We start from the raw sequence: 18,482 nt of genomic DNA, 5'->3' as shown, positions 1-18,482 counted from the left end.
AAACTGCAGTGCAACTGCCAAAAGTTAAAATTAATTAGAAAAATAAAAAAGTTTTTTTTTCAGTGGAATGAGCTACAGCCAAAAGAAACACAGATTTCACAGAGAAACAGGGAACTTTTTACAGTAATAATCAGGTGCAATTTGCTGCTCTTTCTCGCATCCCTAAGCCATTCTGGGTCTCCCGGTTGTTGACTTTTTGCTAAAAGTGTAGCCTGTTGCGTCCAGCGTGCCTGAAGGAGCCTACCTGCAGTAGCTGGGCATAGGCCTTGGGCTTAAAGGGCTTTTTTCCCTCTGTGCTATTGTGGAAATTATTCTTCAAGGCTTCCTGCAGGCCTCAAAGAATTCTGTTTCATAGGATGCCCAAAGGAATAAAATCTCTTTATTACAGTACTTCTTAAAATTAACTAGATGTCCAGTTTAAAGGTCTCTCTTTAGACTCACAAGATGCCATTTCTGTGCAGAGATATTGAGCTGCCAACAAATACTGCAGAGCTGAGCACATTCAGCTCCTCAAAGCACCCCAAGTATCTATCACAAACTCTTCCTGTTGTGCTTTGTTTAACCATTTCTTCCTACAAAATTATGAAATTTAAGCTTCCCCCCCCCTAATTTCCACTTCAAATGAAGTCACATCAATATTTCCATTCCTCAGTTTGGGTATGTGTTAGCAAACAGCCCCTGTTGCTGCATGTTTGAACTCGTCCTGTAATCAAGCAGCTTTTTTCCTTGCCGAAGGCAGCTGGGTTTGATCGCCTGCCTCACAGGTGTAGCTTGTTGCTGGAATACATTGTAGTGGTCAGGAGAAGGCAACTCAGTGTTAGTGCTTGCGATAGGAAGGTTGTGATGAACGTCGCGTTGTAGGATAGTTCAGGTTGGAACGGACCCCTCTGGAGGTCATCTGGTCCAGCCTCACCCAGGTAAGGGAAGATCCTGTACCCAAAAGGCTTCTTTGCCCAGCTTGGTAGCACAAACTGATGGGTCTTACAACCGTTCTAGAGTCAGTACCAGCTGTGCCAGGGATGTCTGTTTTCATATAACCTCTCTATTAATGAGTGCTTTGGAAACAAACTGTACAGAGTGCAGCACTAAGCTGTGATTTGAGAGCAGTATTTAAGCAGTAACGTCAAAGTAATGATATACTCTGTTTTGCTTGGATATCGGTCGACAAGCTGAAAGGGACTTTAGACAATAGGTATTTACCCAGCATTTTTCCGAGATGTAGTAATGTCCAGTATAGCTTTTTCATCCACTCAGCTGCCAGTGGGGATCAGGCTGTTATATACAGGGAAAAATAGTTCTCATAGTCTGTTTTTGAGGGATTTTGTTGTTAAGTTTTTATTGTATAATGGAGAGTCCAGGCTGCTTTAATATTATACAGTGTCTTAGCTAATTCGGCCATCCATATTTCCTAATCCTTCGACAATGAAGCAAATATCTTTTCCTTTCTTGAGAGATACCAGAAATCCTACTTAAAACACAAAGCAAAGCTAAACAAAAAAAGAAATCTTTTAAAATTAAATTGAATGCAGTAATACCGAGAAGGCATTTCAAAGGCAGCGAAGCCTATATGGAAAGTTAACTCCAGCCAGCAACTGTTTTAAAGAACGGTTTTAAAGTACTTCCATGTTTTCCATGCTCTTTTCTTTGACCTTTAGTTCAAGGCCATCTGTGCTGAGCTGCTGACTTTTCTTGGTCCCTTGAGTGGCTGTTGAAGATAGGCTTCAGTATACATAATGAGGAACAAAACCTGTTGGAAGAGTACATTTTTAAACCTTCCCCCTTCCAGATAAAGTATGATAAAACTAATTTAGCCCTTGAAGGAACGAGTCTATTATCCCTTTGATAGCTAATTTAATTCCTGATAATTTATTGTGCTGTATGAGTTGGGAAAACAGATTCAAATGCCTTTTGGAGGGTAATAAGAAATCATTATCAGGGAAAAAAAAGCCACTATAGAAGAGGAAAATAGTTGAAAGATTAGGCAGAGAGAGATGGAAGTGCCTGCCTGGCATGGGTTGTGGAAGGAGGCGGCAGATCGAAGGGGGAGCTGAAGCAAGTGCAGTATCTGGGGAGAGGAGAAGGCAAAGGACTTGGCTTGAGGGAAAATACATTCTGGTTGGAGGCCGGTTTGTCATCTCAAGGGTTCAGGAGTTCATGCTTTTTCACTGTCAGATAAAAAGACCCATTTTAATTTCCTTATGTGAAGAAGTAGGGGGCAGTGGTTAAATTTGAGTCTGTTTTTTTACAGAACCTCAGGGATTTATGTAATTTGTTTGATTTTATCTATTGTTCACATAGACCTTTATCTCTAGATATGGCCGCAAAGTGCTAATTTGTGTAGATCCCCCGCTGGCTTTTATTGTTGAATCTGGAGGATGGCACTATGCTCCCTAAGCGAACAGCCAGCATCAAAACAAGCTATTTGTATGGTAATCCAAAAAGAGATAATTTATTGGCACATGCTGGTTTCTGGCATACAAGGGTAGGTAAGTGTTCTGCCAGCAAGGTAAGGGAGCAGCAAAGCTACTCATGTTTGCAGGACATCTTGCATATTAACATGTATTTTCCCTCAAATTCAGCCATCCTACCAGTTCAGTGAGCACAGCGCAGTCACCAAAGTCCACGTCTCTGAAATATGCATCTTTTCCTCTCGTAATGTATTTGGCAGCACTACAGTTGCTGCCAATCTTATTTGATGGCTGCCACGTGTTAATAGTTTTTCGTAACATAAAACCAGCTAGCTAACACTGCATCTTTCTGCTTTGGTTAGGCCCTGGACTGGGACACAAATTTCAAGGCATGTGGGAGCCCTGGTCCTTTTTCAATCTGTAGCCTTGTCGTAGATTTCTGTTTGTTTTCAGGCAGGCTGCTTTCTCTCTCTGTGCCTCCTTCTTTAAAGTGGAGCGATAACATTATTAGTGAATAACTTGTTTGTTTGCAGTGTAAGGTTGTTAGGTAGAGAGCAGAACACGTAAAAATAAACCCCGCAATTTAGAGAGGTGTTTGCACAGCTCCGCTGACTGATGCTACGTTCGCGCCAGCATCCTCCTTGCTGCAGCTTTCGGTGGGGTCAGCCCTGTGAGGCTTGAGGCGGCTTTCTGCCGTCTCACAGTGTTTTGGGGACCGGACCCCATATGGGCGTACCCCTGCCCCCGGCTAACGCTCCAGCCCGTGGGTCCTGGCTGAAGGACGGGGCTGCTTGTGCACGGGGGCAGCTGCGCTGGGAGAGGAGCCGCTGCCCGAAGGAGCGGGGCCGGGGGATGGAGGCTGCGGCGGCAGCAGCACCCGAGAAGCCAGTTCTTTCCAGAGGCGAAGCTGTCAGGACTGACGGGTTGTTAGACATTCGTTTTCGCTTATGAGCCATGAAATAAAGCTCATCTCCCCGGCAATTTACTACTATGCAGTCCCATTGATTTTTATAGGAGTTGCCCAGTGTTTCATAGCAGAATGTAATTCTGTTTTTTTTTTCTTGGACATTTCTGATCTGCCTATCATTCACTTAATGGTTCAGTCAAGAGCCCGCTGAGCTTTTTATAGTATTTAAATGGGAGACATTAGCATAGCATGGATGCTTTAATGCACTTATGTATGAATCTTTGATATATTCTTATTGATTAGGTCCTTGTATGATAATAAAGTGCTGTCCTCCCCATTTACACAGACAGAAAACTGAAACACAGACGGGAAACTAATTGCAAACGTCATGTGCAGGATTTAGCAACAAAGACGCAAACCCACTTGTTCCAAATCTAGTGTCCCAACTCCAGGATCATCCTTTTTCCTTTCAGAATATTTTTTTGCTGCTGTTTGTAAATGTCAGAGTTTTTTTGTGCCCAGAAGGAGTCTTGTAGTCTCTGTCTCTCTTGGTTATTTGTTATGCGCTGCTGTGTTTGGTTTGGTGAGGCTTAATCCTGCTCTGCACTGAGTCTTGATTTGCAATTAGAAGAGAACTGTTGCAAAGGAGCTAAATTGGGTTCTAGGGTTTAAAAGGCCCTAAAGGCAATTATTAATTTATGAGGGTGAACTGTTGGTAAGATTATGTGAGCATGTGGAAACAACTCTTGGGGTCATTAAAAAACACGAACAGATTTATTGACTGATCAGATGTCAATAAGCTTCCCTTACAAGCGTGGACATCGTATCCTGTGAGGGAGTTAGAATGGGCAGGGAAGGTATCTGCTATTGCTAATACAATATTAAATAGAAATCCTCTCTACTTAATCCTCTTATTAGGTATTGTATTACTTTGGCTGTTAGCATGTTTTCTACCTGCTGGTAAGAGCAAGTAATGAAGTGAGCTGTCATTTTTTTGAGAACATAGTAAATGATTTGTATAAAAAGGGCTGATATATCAATCAATTTGCATCGGTACAGTGCAAGAGATGATACTTCTATGGGCCCAAATCTTGTGAGGGATGGGGAAAATTTAGTAAAAGTTTACCATTTTCTGTCTCTGACAGTTAGATGTATGTCCTGTCTTGCAGAGGATGAATGCAGTTTGCTCGCTGGCAGCTAAGTTACTGAATACGGGCCCGGTAATACCAAAAAATGGAAGGCCTTTATCTCCCTATGAAATCAGAAGGAACTGAACAAACGAAGCCCCTCCTGGGAGGGCTGAAGCCTTGTTTCTCTGTGTTTTCCTTGTGTGCATTCACTGTGATTGAAATTTGTGGGTTTCGGAGGCAGAGAGGAGGGGCTGAGCTCTGTCGCGTTACGCGTCCCACTGCTCGCAGCAGCCTGCGGTGGTAGGGCGCTGTGGAGCTGGGTGGCTGTACAGATGGGGTGTCAGCTGGGGGCTGCGTGGTCAGTAAACGGACAGGGAGCCTCCGCAGGCTCCCCTGGCAATCTAACCGGGCAGCTGCTTTGGCTTCTGGGCACAACTGTCCCAAGAAAACGGCATCAGAAGGAAAAATACCACTTGATGAAGGCAAGGAAACAAAAACTTCTGAAAACTGGAACCTGACTCTCTACTTGAGATGAACACTGCTTTCTACAAGAGGCATGTAGTAGCAAAACTCAGCTGCCTGTGAACAGAGTAAGAGACTATGCAGGATGAGCAAATCGTGCATTTCTGTGTAAATGTGTATTTGGCTATAGAAAATGTTAATCACAAAAAGAATTAGCAATTTGTGAAATTGCAGTTGTTCTGTGTTCACGTGAACCAACTGAGCAAGGCGTGGGATTGCCCTATAGAAAGAACAATGTTGATTTTTTTTTTTTTCTTTTTTTCCCCCTGATGCTTAAAATACAGTCAACCCACAGTAGATCTTAATCCGTGCATCTGTGGTGCTGTACCTGGTATGAAAACATCCACATCTGTAGCACACCAAAGAGAACCAAGGAACTTTTCTAGAAAGCCGGGGCTCTTTGAAATATTCATGAATCTTTAGCAGTTTCGCAAGACACAGAGGAATTTCAAATAATCTCTTCTTTTTCCATACTACAACATTTAATAGTTTATGAAAGCTTTGCTATCCAACAAGATGAAAATGCCCCCTTCTTCCTTCGCTCCGTACGACACTGATTATAATTCCTGTAATGCAGATGGTCCACTAACAATGTGGATTAGATATGTGCAGCTCAAATTTTCAGTTTAGGTTAATTTAATGGTGACGTTAAATTTAATTTAATGACATTAATTTAATGGTGACGTTATTTGCAAAGGGCTTAAATCCATGAGGCTCAATAAAGCAGTTTAGTGCGTTGGGGGAAGACCTGAGGTAGCAGTGTCGCTCGTGCACATTTACACGAAGAAGTGGAAACCCAGTCCTCCTAAGGACAACTAGTAAAGGCATGAAACCTAAACGGTACAAATAAAACAGGGTAAGAAAGGAGAGGAAAACAGTGCTTTGTGTCACGTTTAAGGAGTGGTAGACCAACAGTTCTCGTGTTAACTGAAGCAATATGACACGAAGGTTTGTCTGGATGGGGGACGTAGCAATCGCTAAGGTAAATTGTGAATTTAACAACATTTGCTGTGAGGACAAGCCCTAAGGGGAATGTCTGACAGCGTGGAACCGCCATGCAGAATAACCTGGTGAACTACTAATTACATTACAGTCAAAATCAATATGGAAAATCGAAGCAAGGCCAGAAGCTACGACATATTCTTTCCTCATGCTTCCACTGAGTCACCTTGCTTTGTAACAGAACCACACCAAATAACCCACACGATCTCTTAGTTTTTCGATTTTTGGGCTAGAAGAGCTGGATATGTCTCCTGGTAGAGTTTATGAACCTCTATACAAAAACACCAGTGTGAAATTCCTTTCTAAATAACTTTTCTATTATTTTTAAACTGCAGAAGGGTATCAGGTTGTATTATTTTCAACAAATTTATTTTCAAACCTATCAAAATATCGGTCTTGAGATTGGAAACATCTCAACATTTCTGGTTTTCACACCACATCCTCTAATTTTACAAGCAAATTGGTCTGATAACATGGCCATCTGACATATCGGTAAAACAAGAAGTGGAACCATGTCTTCTAGAGCATTTGGAAGCCCAAGTTGTGTAAAGGAGTGCGGTTGTCTCTTCTGCGGCACATCACGTTACTGCTCTTCAGTGAAAGAGGCTGGTAGGATGTAGATATTCGTAAAGGTCTAACTCGGATTGCAGGAGAAGGGCAGTAGCTGGAAACTCCGAACTGAGCTCATCTACCAGGGCCTTTTGCCAAAGGTTCAGGTAGACTCAGCGCAAACTATTTCTGAATGTAATGTATATTTCTATATACCTGTATATTCTTTATACGTACCTGCATAATTTCAAGGTAACACAAATTGCTCCATGGGCACCAGAGCCAATGATATCTGGTTTTATGTCCTTCACCCCTACACCTTTCCTGGCACAGGAGCCCTGGCTACGCCTCCAGTTATCCCCCTCCTGCCCGCCCCCTCGGGTCCCTTCCGTGCCCCCTGGTTCCCAGTGGCACCCAGGCCTGGTGGCTGGTGCTGGCTTAAGCTTGTCCGTGGTGGCTGATAAAACGACTGTCGTGTCCAATACTTGCCGTGAGGTCACTCTTAAGCTTTCAAAGGTGGAGCTGCTGCGATAGGCATTTGCATACGTTCATTTCTAACACCTGCTGGTTATTCCTGTGGTGAAATAAAAAACTCCTTTCATCTTTCTTTAACACCAGTTTCCTGGCAGAGGCGCTGGTGAGCTGAGACTTAAACACAGCAGTTTTCGCTGGCCCCGCTGTTGCTCTTAGCAGATCGTGCTGAGGCGTGCCCGGGAGGCTGGCGACAGCCCACCTCCCACTCCTGCCCTGCACCAACTTTTAAATGAATGCTCTCATCCCCTCTATGGCTTCCCAGATACTGATTTTATTCTTGGGCATTGCAGTATAAACCTATTAGCAAAGCTAAATCCAGGTAGGATTTGTTTGAGTGCGAGGACACTTTAGTATTATAAACCATCTCAGCTTAACGTATAGGAGCCATCGCGTTTCTCGCCTGTCACAATAAATGACCGGAAAATTGGCTCCCTGTAATGTGGGAGGGCTGTTCGCATTCAAGCTGCGATATCTCCTGCACACAAACAGCTCAGGGCTTCTGCAATCAGGAGTATCTTGCGCAGGGCTGACCTGGGTTATTCGCCACAATTGCTGCTTCGGAAGGGTACTTTGCAGCTCCTGCCAGGAAAGATGGGGCTTGTCTTTTCTATAGGTCAGGGAGAAACCGCAGGTCTTGCTATTTTCTTTGACACCAGTGGGATAATGCATCCCAAATAGTCTGTGAATTAATTTCATAATCTCATTTTTACACAACTCTGGCTATTTTGTTCTGATGAGCAGGTAACAGTATCATTTGTTCATTAATTAAGGATGCTGCCTTTTCCAAAATGCCGCCTAGGACTTTTTTTTTTTTTTCCCTTGACATAAGGCAGTGTATAAAATTCCCCGTGAAGTTTAACCTTTCATTAAAGCTCACCTCTTTTATCTACTTCAATTCATAGCTAAGGTCTTAATTGCGCCTTGTGGACAAATGTAAAATAGTCGGCTTTGCCATGAATATGAGCTCTTTCAGGAGAGAAACCGTGCTAGCTTATTTGCGATGTGAAGCAAAATCCTCGATAAGGAGAGGGACGTTTCCACTGGACGCTATGCAAATTCATGGTAAAAGCCAGCAGCCTTTAGAGAGATGCTAATGTAAACGCAGCCCCTCCGAGTCGTTTGACCTCTGATGGGTGAGATCCCCTAATCCCGCCTTCGTGGCGGCGGGTTACGTGGGAGATATTTTTGTTCATTTGCAAAAAGAGAGGTTGCGGCACCACGTCTCTCGCCACCGGTGCCCTCGGCAGGAGGTACTGCTGGGCCAGCCCTGCCCGTCTCCTTCCAGCCTTTGAGCCCATGCTCTGCGTGAGGGCGGCATGCTGAATTGCAGGAGCCTCCTGCGTCATGCTGAAGACTTGAGAAGTCCCTACAAACATTTTGGGAACGGTAGCTCGTTTATCACAACGCTTGTGGCTTGCTCGGCAGCTGGGCTCTGCCCTGTGGCACACCAAGAGCTCAGCCCTGATTTTTTTCCTTACGCAGAAGTTTTTTCAGCAAGCACAAGGGTGTTGCCTTCTCCTTCTTGGAAAAGGACAAAGAAATCACAGAGCAGCTTGTTGTGTGCCTCTGATCAGAGAGTCAACATTTTGGTTTTTCTCTAGTATCAGCTGCAGGGAGATGCTCCTTTCTTCCTGCAGCCTGGAGCAGCAGAGCATCGTTCCTAAAAAGCACCCTTACAGCACGTTCTTATAAAATGCGACCGGGGAATCACAAGGGCTCAGCGACCAAAGAGGGACGCAGAACTGCCCGCGCTTTGCGCAGCGCGTGATGATCAAGTGCTTTGCCCGCAGAGCCGCAAAACTGAGCGTGCTCCTTGCTCGGGGGGACGGATGGCCGCTCTGGAGGCCTGTTTTCAAGCAGAGAAACAAACGAACCGAGAGTTTAGGTGGCGGGGGAGAAATCTCACGTAGGCGCCAAGGGCTGAGCCATTTCCAGCTGTAGTCAATCCCAGTCCTTTCCTTTTTACCTCAAAAGCTTTACCAGTGCCTGTGACTCACATGTCTGTAGCAATCAAAGTCGCTTCAGTTCAATCAAGCGCCGACCATGGCGGGCTGATGGGCAGCAGGGATGGAACTGGCTGAATTATTTTGCAGGCAGCAATGGTTTTTCTTACAAAATAAAAGAACTTCTGGGGAGAAAGGAGCGTATTTCTCAGCCGTTGCAAGTATCTAAGTGGCACCTGGAGATGGACGAGGTAGCACGGGGAGATACGCAAGCACGGCAGCGTTCATATGTTGGCGTGGTTGATTGGGAAGGGGACTCCTACCCAACTTGAAGGAGCAGAGCTGTTTGTGGGCATCCTGGGAAAGTCTGGAGGGCTATGAAAATGCTGGGAATCGTGGCCATTCATCACTGAAGGCCACTCTGTGAAAAGGACAGCTTTTCTGGCCAGTTCACTCTGTGGTGGACATCTGCTGGCGGATCTGCTACCGTGGCTTTGAGGGCACCGCAAGAGTTTTCAAGGCAATTTGTGACGCTGTCATCACGTACGTGGTTGACATACGCAGCTCTTACAATGAAAAAACGGCCCGATAGTTTTGCCCCCTCTGAAATTTTGGTGGAGCATTAATTCATGCAGTTGGAACGTAGACAGGGAGCTAAGGAAACACATAGGCCCTAGCTGACATCAGGGGTGTGCAAAGGAAGGCCAGGAACTCGTACAAGCAAGGGCTGCGAGAATAAAATAGCGAGAGATCAGCCCCAGGTCAAAAGTCTGTTGCAAAATATGTTTTGAACTGATAAAACCATTTCGCTGTGTGGTTGAAAGCGTGCGGCTGGGACGGTTTCACGTTGCTGACGGCGATGAGAAGGAACAGCGGGACTCTGGGGCTGAACTCGGCCCCACTCTGGTTTCCCTTCTCAGGTTTTCTCTCAAAAACCTTTCCTAAATCACTTGCGCTGCCTTGCCGCTCCCTAAGACAGGGTTTAGCGCTTTTTTAAAACGGTTTGAGATCTGCAGATAGAAGCAGCTTTGAGAACCAACTATTTATGACAGTGCAGTGACTGTGTTTCGAGGAATCGTAGGTTAACGGTAACAACGTGCCTGCGAGTTTTCTGTTGTGCGTTTCCACATGTAGGAACAAGCGGAGGCATCGCGAAGCTTGACAGCCGCATCCCTGGCTGTAACAGAGCTGATAAATACCTTTAATATGCTGAACTTCTACTAAAAATTTGAAAATACTTTCTTAGGAGCGATGGCAAAGTTATTTGGGGTTTTATTCCCTTTAGAAGTGACGATGATGAGAAAATAATGAAGAATTTTGCCTTTGAACCCGCAAGAACTATGAAAGCAGGAGCTGTGGAAGGGGAGCCTGTTGGAAGGCTGATGATGTGTCAGCTGTACCGAGCGCAACGTTTTATCGTGCTCCGGGTACGCAGCTTCGGGTTTCTCATTCTCTTCACCCTGCAATAATATAAATTTATCATCTATCATCTCCTGCATGTAGCAGAGTAAGAAGTTCTGCGCACACAGTAAACACATTTTACGTGCTCAGACTTGAAAAGCTGCCTGAAGGTCGCTTTTAGCAACGACGGCTCTGCGGCTCCTTTGTCGTGAAAACCTGTGGCAAAAGCGGATAAAACTTGTCAGAAACTAGTCTGTACCGCAATGACAAGCGTATCTCTGTTTCCTTCCTAATCACGGCGATTTTCCTAATGTTTGCTTTAAAGCAGAGCTTTCTAACTCACTTCTCGGCTTGGGTTAGATCAAGCCTTGAGGCAGCGTGCTGGCGCTCAGTAGATTTGGAGGCGGCCTGGACAGGCAGCGAGCCGTGTGCGTGCCCGTGCCGAGACGCTCCCCGGTGAAACCGCTTTCAGCCTGCAAGTGGTTACAAACTCCCCGCTGTACGGGGAGCTGTTAAAGGCAACGGGGCAAGGAGCGGTCGTTTTACAATATTACGGCTCCACAACTCACCTCAGTATCCGATCCGTCGGAGGCTTTCCTGCCCTGCAGAACGAATTCCGCTGGGTTTTATTTTTTGCGCCGAGTGTTATTGTTTCATGTATTTTATGGCTAGAGCGCGCTGTTATGATCCTTTTGGCTGACCTTTCCATTTATCGCAGGCAGCAGGACTTCTCTCGTGATGCCCAAGCTGCGGCTGAACTAGAAAGACTTTTAAAAGAGGTCTAGCGATCAAAAATTCATCACAGCCTTTAAAATAATTGCTGCAATGACTAATTAACTCCCTTACTGAACATTTACACTGTATATTTCTGGCCTGAATTTTATTGTGGGATTTTCTTTAGGTTTTCACTGGGAGGCTGAGGGCTCCCGTCTCTGTGGGTGCTCCTAGCCCACCATCAAGTCACCCCGACCTTTCTTTCCCGAGCTGATTGTAGCGTGACCTTTCTTTCTCTGAGCCGAGTTTCCCATCCCTCTCGCCCCGTTCGTTGAATGGTCTCCAGTATTTTGACGAGTGGATGCCAGACCTGGTCACAGTACGCCAATAGCTGTCTTGCTGCCGCCAAAGCCAGAAGCGATGTACGTTTTCCCCTTTGAATTCGTACTTTCGTTGCTGCGGGACTCTCGTTAGTCCTCTCTGCCACAGCGTCGTGCTGGGAGTCACACTCTGCGAGCCGTAAAACCGAGAGCATTTTCTTCTGCCATTCATTCTGTACGCCCACAAGGCTGGAGCTGTGGGCCATCTCGTTTATTTTTAGGTCACGTAAACACATTAATTTCTTGATTTAGCAAAGCGTTCAGCATCCCCCGTATCCCAGAAGATACGGCAATGAGGACCAGCCACGTGGGTCCCCCTTCCCACCAGCAGCTCATTTACCAACTGGGACCACAGGGTCTGGCGCTAAGCGACGGTCAGAATCATCTCAGGGTGAGCAGCCGCAGATCAGGCGGTCGCGCGAGGTCTCGTCGCGGTTTGCCCTTAGCCTTTGCAAAAAAATACTGGAAGAACGGAGGGATTGAGGTTGGAGTCGCAGCAGCCTGGGCTCCGAGCCGCTGGCGGGGAGTCGTGGGAAAGCACCAGCAGTTGCGGCTAGAGTGGTGGCTGGGGCGCGCCGTGGAGACCGCACGCTGCTATTGTCAGCCAAGCCTGAAGTCTCACTCAGAAAGTTGATTTTCAGTCAAGTAACTCTTGTCTGAAGTGAATAGGCCCTTGATTAAGGACAGAACAGGCTTTCATTAAGCCTATTCACATTCGCTGTGAACTTGTTATGCTTGCTGAAGTAAATATTGCACTGCTGTGAATGCTGGCTCGCACAAGGCACAAGAGGAGCCCTTATTCTGCAGCGTCTCATTCTGGGCAGAGCTTTGCTGGCTCTCTGGCCTCTCGCTGGAGCCACAAGTTATCCAAGCGAGGCCCCGCAGTAAACAAAAGGCCGTCCCCCAAGCTGCTTAATAAACACGCTCTGTGCCCAGGGCACCGGGCAGGGCAGGGTCCACCGGCCAGCGCAACCTGCGAGCACCTCTTCCGCTTCAGCTGTAGCCAGCCGATCGCTTAAGCAATGGGAGAGAAGTAAAAAGCAGCTTATTTTGGCGCAAAGATGCCGCGCTGGTAGAGGGTTTGTACCTGCAGATGGCTTTGGGAGCGACTTTTTCCCCCCTCTAAGCGTGGCAGCAGGCAGTCTGTGTTCTCCACGGGCCGCGCTGTAGCCGTTAACGCCTGAAGCGTGGAGCTCGTCGGAAGCGCGCGAGAGGCTGTGAAGAGACAGAGCCCTTTGCACGCCGACACGTGCCCGTACCTTCGGAGCCGGTCTCCTCGGCCTGCGGGGGCCCCCCCGGGGGCAGCACGCGTGCCTTCCTGCCAGAACTAAACCAAACCACCACACTCGTGAAAGACCAGTAACTAGAGTCTACTTTATTGACTTCAGTCAACTTTTATTATGCCTCAAATAATTAAATACTGCAACCGTGACATTAAAAATACAGGCCAATTTACCAAAATAATTGTATTCTGAAGATTATGTACATATTATACATTTTACAGTATCATGTAAACTTTTTTTTTTATACATAAGGTAAATCTGATTTATGGTAACTAGAAAACCCAAAATACTTGCTGACAAAAATATTCCTATGAAACATAAGCACTGCGTCTGGGACATTCAGGAAAACTGCAAAGAATGGAAACCAACTATAAAACATAATTGAGTTAGTAGAAAAATGAATTAAATTACATTCATATAAAAAGTTAAACTAAAAACATTGCTATGCATCATTACTAAAAAAGGGAAAAATCCCAAACCCTCTCCTTTTATATATTAACACACGCTTTTGCGGGGAGCTACTGTGCGCCTCATTTCCAGCAATGGGGCATAGCCTAGGAAATCCAGATTCCCGTTCTCCTTTTAACATATATTAAATAAGCAGGGTCTGTACCAATGCGACCGTCGTACGTATTCACGCACGGTGATTATGTTCGGAGTAGCCTGCGCCAAGGCACGGTTCTTGGGTCGCTTCCCCCCGCCCCTCCCTTTCGGCATGCAGGGCTAGAGATGTTTGCTGTTCAAAAAAAGCTTCTGTGGGCCTTGCCTCTAGTCCGATTTCCACACTAGGGGACACAGAAACCCTTCCAGCGTAGACTTAAAAATAAATAAGTAAAAGAAGGTAAAGGCCTTACATCTCGCACCAATCGTGCCAACGCAGTTAACGTGCCTTAACCCTCTCTACAGTCTCCACACGCGTGTCACTCGGGCGATGCGATTCTACTTCTCCGGTCAAATATTTTATATATTAACTAGGACAATAAAACTGTTCCTTCTGGTAATCTTCATTCACGTGACAGCTGTAGTGTTTTGATTTGGCAGAATGGATCTTCAAGTCTAAATCGGTTTCTAGCTCACATCTCATCTCGGCACACCACCATTTGCATTATCTGCTATGTAGTGCGTGTAATTGAAGTACCTAGGTATGCTCATTAAAATAAATGCATAATTTAACTGTATATAAACAGCTGCCAAAATTAACAGCTGTTAACCTGGCTGTATTTTGAAGGCTTGTAAAACTTGCATATTTTATAACTGTTCTGCACCTAGAAAAGGCCTGGTCCTGCAAATAGCTAGGCACGTGCTTATCTTCAAGGGCGTGAAGAATCTCATGAGATTACAACGAATGCAACTACCCCGGGCTCCGCGAGCGCTGCAGAGCGTGCCTGGGCCGGGCAGCGCGGCCAGCCGGGAGTCCTAAACGTCACGTCGAGGAAGACAGTGACGAAGGTCGGCTGGGTTTAGGCACTAGATATATTCCCTCAGATGTTGAATGGCTCTGAAATGAGACCAAACATCTCTGTCAGACTTGGACAAGGTGAAAGTGTATTCCAAAATGGCCTTTATAAAACATGCCCAGAATTACAAAAAATGAAACCTATATGATGTCTGTTTATGTACAGCTTTAATAGAAAAGAAATCCTAATCTAGAGTATCAAAATAGCGTGTTCATATAAACGTACGAGAGCATCTAATAGAAAAGGAAAAGTGTAAAACACAAACTTTTTTGGAAATTAAATATCCTAAAAAAGTTGTTGTTTTTTTTTTTTTTAAAAAAGAAAACAGGAATTTGTGTGCTGCAAAAACACTGAAGAGGACTACATCTCCCCTCGTCTACGAGTTTTTGCTGCAACAGCTCTACCTTCCTCCTCCTCCTCTTCCTCCTCATAGTTTTCTTCATGAGCTTCTTTCTGGTTGTTCTCTTCTTGCATTTCTGGCTCTCGATCTGCCCCGCCGTTGTTCTTTTCGTCTGCCTGATGGGGAAGGAAAAAAAAAAAAAAATTAAAAACCAGATTCAGTGCCACTGCCAGCTTCCTTGTAGTTTATTTTGGGGCAATGAGCTGAAGTTAAGGAAAAATGGCTGTCAGCTGGAGTTGTTAGAGCCGACGGACAGAAACAGGGAAAGCTTTCCAAAGGCCTCCAGGCAGCGAGAATGGAGGTGGGGGTGGAAGGATGAGCAAAAGGAAGTTGGGGGAGTGTGAAGTTTTAAGGCCTATGACCTAAAGCAAGCTACGACAATTATTACGTGACGTCACTGTGACACGATCACAGCTACGGGACGTGTTTCATCACGGCACCGAGTTTGTGGGTTTACACAGTGCTTACGTTTTCCTCATTTTCACCATATGGCTCTTCAGCATTGCGTTCCAGTTCTCGTTTCTTCTCTTCAGTCAAATCTTCCTGGATCTGCAAAGCACAGAGACATTCTGTATATTTTCATTTCCTTTAAAGAAGTAGCCTGTGGCATAAATGTACCCATTTTCATAGCTGTACTTTTACAGAATGAAGATTCAAAGGACAGGGAGGAGAGGGCACGGAGAGGTTAAAGGAGGAAAAATCAAAACCACCCAACAATCGGGAAATTCACTTCCTCCGAGAGCATATTTAACTTTTAACTACCATTTTCACAGGCCCTCTCATCATCAGTTAACACATTTAGCTTTCCATTCCGTGTTTTAACTTTACATATACATTAGTTTCTCCTTATCCTTCATAGCGAGAGTGTCATGACGCAGCAAAGAGTCATTACCAACACTTCCACCCCACTGCGGACTCCGAGAACTAGTTCAGTTCCGCTGTGTGAGGTAGGTGTGTAACGGTAACTTTGTCCGTGTTTTCCCAGTGATCCTTCTGCCAGCTGCTCCTGGAAAACCACAAAAGAGCAAGGGGGGACTGGGAGTGAAGAAGAATCTCTTCCAACTCTGTCCTTGAGGAGAGAGCAGGCCACACTGAATCTGTTTTCCAGACGTTCGGATCTTGGTCTATCACTTCTTTCTTTTTATGTTAGCGCTTTCCCTCGCTTCCATGTCCTTTAACGGTTAGGTGCAAATTTGAAAGGGGCGCGCTTGACTTGCTTTTGGAGAATGCTGTTACGCACATCCGCTCCAAACGGTGTCCTGCGAGCTGGGTAAGGCGCTTCCCGTAGGGCCGCGCAGCTCTCCCCACGCGCAAAAGCTGTTTCCCCTGGCCGGGAAGCATTCGCCACTCAGTGCTGCCACCCGCCCCGCCACAAAGAGCGGGGATGGGACTGCTGCTCCCTGCCTCCAGCAGCTGCTCTCGCGCTCTCCCGAGCGGCAGCAGCAACAGCCGCCTCAGGGTGGGTAGCAGGAGTTGTGGCGGCTGTTCCCACCAGGAGGCCAAGCTCCTTGTGATCGAGCTCTTTGGGGTTAGGTCTTGCTGCCAGCAGAAGGGCACCCATCAAACCTGCATCACTGAGGGATATATGGGAGAGATTCGAACAGCAGCAATGTACGATATTTGAGTCAACCTACTAAACCTAAAAACCCACTTACAGCACCTTAACTCCTTCTTGATTGCTCATTCAATCACTGCTCACTCTTAATATTTCCAGTAAGCACTCTGGTCACAGTCCTTTATGAAATATGTATTAAGTTCCTTCCTGTAAGCCAAAGAGTAATTGCCAAAGGCCGACTACTCCCAGCTCCTAATGACCTGGCTTGACTTAAGTAACCGTACTTTGAACTGGTGAATTCTAAGTGCGTGCCAGCTAATCTAGACAAAGCGTTGCCCACAAGGGAGTAACGAGTAGCTGTTTCTATTGCTTTTTGTAAACCGTTATGTATGAAGTAGAAAATAGCAATTGATCGGATATGGCCTGCAGAACTGCAGGGCAGCTGACGCCAGCGCATGCATAATGAGCACGCCGTTCAACACAGGGAGGAAAAAGTCCCTTCCCCTCCTTTTCTCCTGCAGTTCAAAGCAGCACGCTCCCAGCTTCCCAACTATTTGACTCCACGAATGGTCAGGGCTTACGTAGCTTGGATCGCTTAGGAGGGGCGCAGATAAACCAAAGTCAGAGCCAAAGAGTAAGTAACTGGCCAAGGAAGCAGTGTGCCCAGAACAGCAGCGTGTGATTAGAGACGCGAAGTTAACAACGTTTTCAGTGACCTTCAGAGGGGTTGAGGTTTTCAGGAATTCTTCCTGGCGCTGTGGATGGCTTAATCTTTTCAAGTATTGCGCAATTAATACCGTGTTGCAGGGACGACTGAGGGATTGCAGCATATAAGCATGAGTAACGCTCTATGTGTCCAGAAGTGGATAGCAGAGTAATGGCAAAGACTCCCTAGGTTTCATAAAGTCAGACAAAGTGATGTGGGTTCATTTTGCGGTTATAAAAGATACCAACGTTAAACATTAATGGAGATGTGCTTCGCTGCCTGAGCCCACGTACGCCTTGTGTCTGTTTTCTTACCTCCTCTTCTCCTTCTTCCTGGTACTGCTCATCCACATTATCTTCCTGCTGGTCGGGATTTCCTGCCATCTGCAGAAAGATCGTGAAAGAATTCAGTTCTATCTACGTGCCTATTAACTTTAGGAGAATGAAGGTTAAAGCTTCTTGTTCTGGAACTAAAACTTTATGTAAAGCTAAAGTAACAACAATAGCATAAGAAGTTATAGTGCGTTCATTAGCATTAATGATAGCCCAGCTACATGATTTAGAACTGCCCTAAATTAAAAAATAGACTGCAGAATGATTATAATAAAAATCACTTCACAGAATAAAGCACGACTTTCCATACTAAGCAGGAAGACAATGAAATATTCACACCGTTAAAGACCAATGGCATAAAAATACAGATTCTCTCTGCCTAGAGGAGTTCACAGTTTGAACACGGTTGAAATGCGCAGCACTCACTGGAATGGCCCTAGAAGGGAAGTGACACCGCTGCTTACAGTTGCTTGAGTGTTGATGGCATGGAAGCGGCACGGAAGGGATTTGTGGAAAGACACGAAGGTTGTATGAACGTGAAGACTGCTCTTGCAGGGGCTTGTGTGAAGGTAAATACAGGGGCCCTGAACTATGAGACTACAGAACCTCGCCGAGCGGCACCAGCGATGAGGGACGTTCTGGCATATCACCAGGAGTAATTCCACACTTTTACCTGCACGTGTCATGTATGGCTTAACAGAGATCTTTAAAAATCCGAGTTCAGTGTCCTCTCACCAAGCTGTGCTACACTGTCCTTAAGGAGGACCTACAGCTGCCTTTACTGACCACCAGGTGCTCTTCCATTCCCGGATGTCCTGGTTTCTGCCTGGTTTGCTTCTGCTTTTCATTTTCATCTGGTAGATTTTCTTCTCTCTCTTGCTCAGCTTCCTCAAATTCATCTTCTCCCTGATTGTTGGGGTCATCAGCAGGATTCACATCTTCCGTGGCTGCCTTCTGTAATTTTCAGAAGTGAATGTTAAATATGTGTTTTTAGCTCACAGTCAAATTCCCTTTCACTTGAAAGCTACCCTAGCGTGAGCTACGTTAGAGCCAACTCCATGCCCACTGAAACCAGCTGGAATCTCTCTGCAGGCCTCGGGGGCCACGAGATCAAACCCTGGCCAATGCACACGTGTCCGTTCCTGAAAGAAGAAGTACTTCAGCGCCGAACACGGACAGAAGTGCAGTATGGGTGTCTGTCTCCTAAAAAGTCATCAGCTTCGATGTGGTTATTTCACACAGGCTGCTGAACTCCTTTT

At 45.8% G+C, this 18,482-nt stretch overlaps 1 protein-coding gene across 3 annotated transcripts in view; it reads right to left on the bottom strand.

The window, feature by feature from the left end:
* Window positions 1-12,902: 12,902 nt before the first annotated feature.
* The window catches only part of GOLIM4 (golgi integral membrane protein 4), a 34,984-nt gene continuing 29,404 nt past the window's right edge, over window positions 12,903-18,482 (bottom strand). For all 3 annotated transcript variants that reach the window (XM_082320814.1, XM_082320812.1, XM_082320813.1), the window contains 4 exons: window positions 18,010-18,177; window positions 17,206-17,274; window positions 15,099-15,179; window positions 12,903-14,746 (listed from right to left, as the gene is read on the bottom strand). In XM_082320814.1, coding sequence (XP_082176940.1) covers window positions 14,591-14,746; window positions 15,099-15,179; window positions 17,206-17,274; window positions 18,010-18,177 — 474 coding nt within the window. In that variant the 3' untranslated portion in view covers window positions 12,903-14,590. The remainder of the gene's footprint in view (window positions 14,747-15,098; window positions 15,180-17,205; window positions 17,275-18,009; window positions 18,178-18,482) is intronic.

Source organism: Platalea leucorodia (genome assembly GCF_965183815.1).
Source record: "Platalea leucorodia genome assembly, chromosome: 8".
NCBI classification, from domain to species: Eukaryota; Metazoa; Chordata; class Aves; order Pelecaniformes; family Threskiornithidae; genus Platalea; species Platalea leucorodia.
Note: the sequence above shows the minus strand (reverse complement) of the source record. Positions and strands in the feature narration are given on the sequence as shown.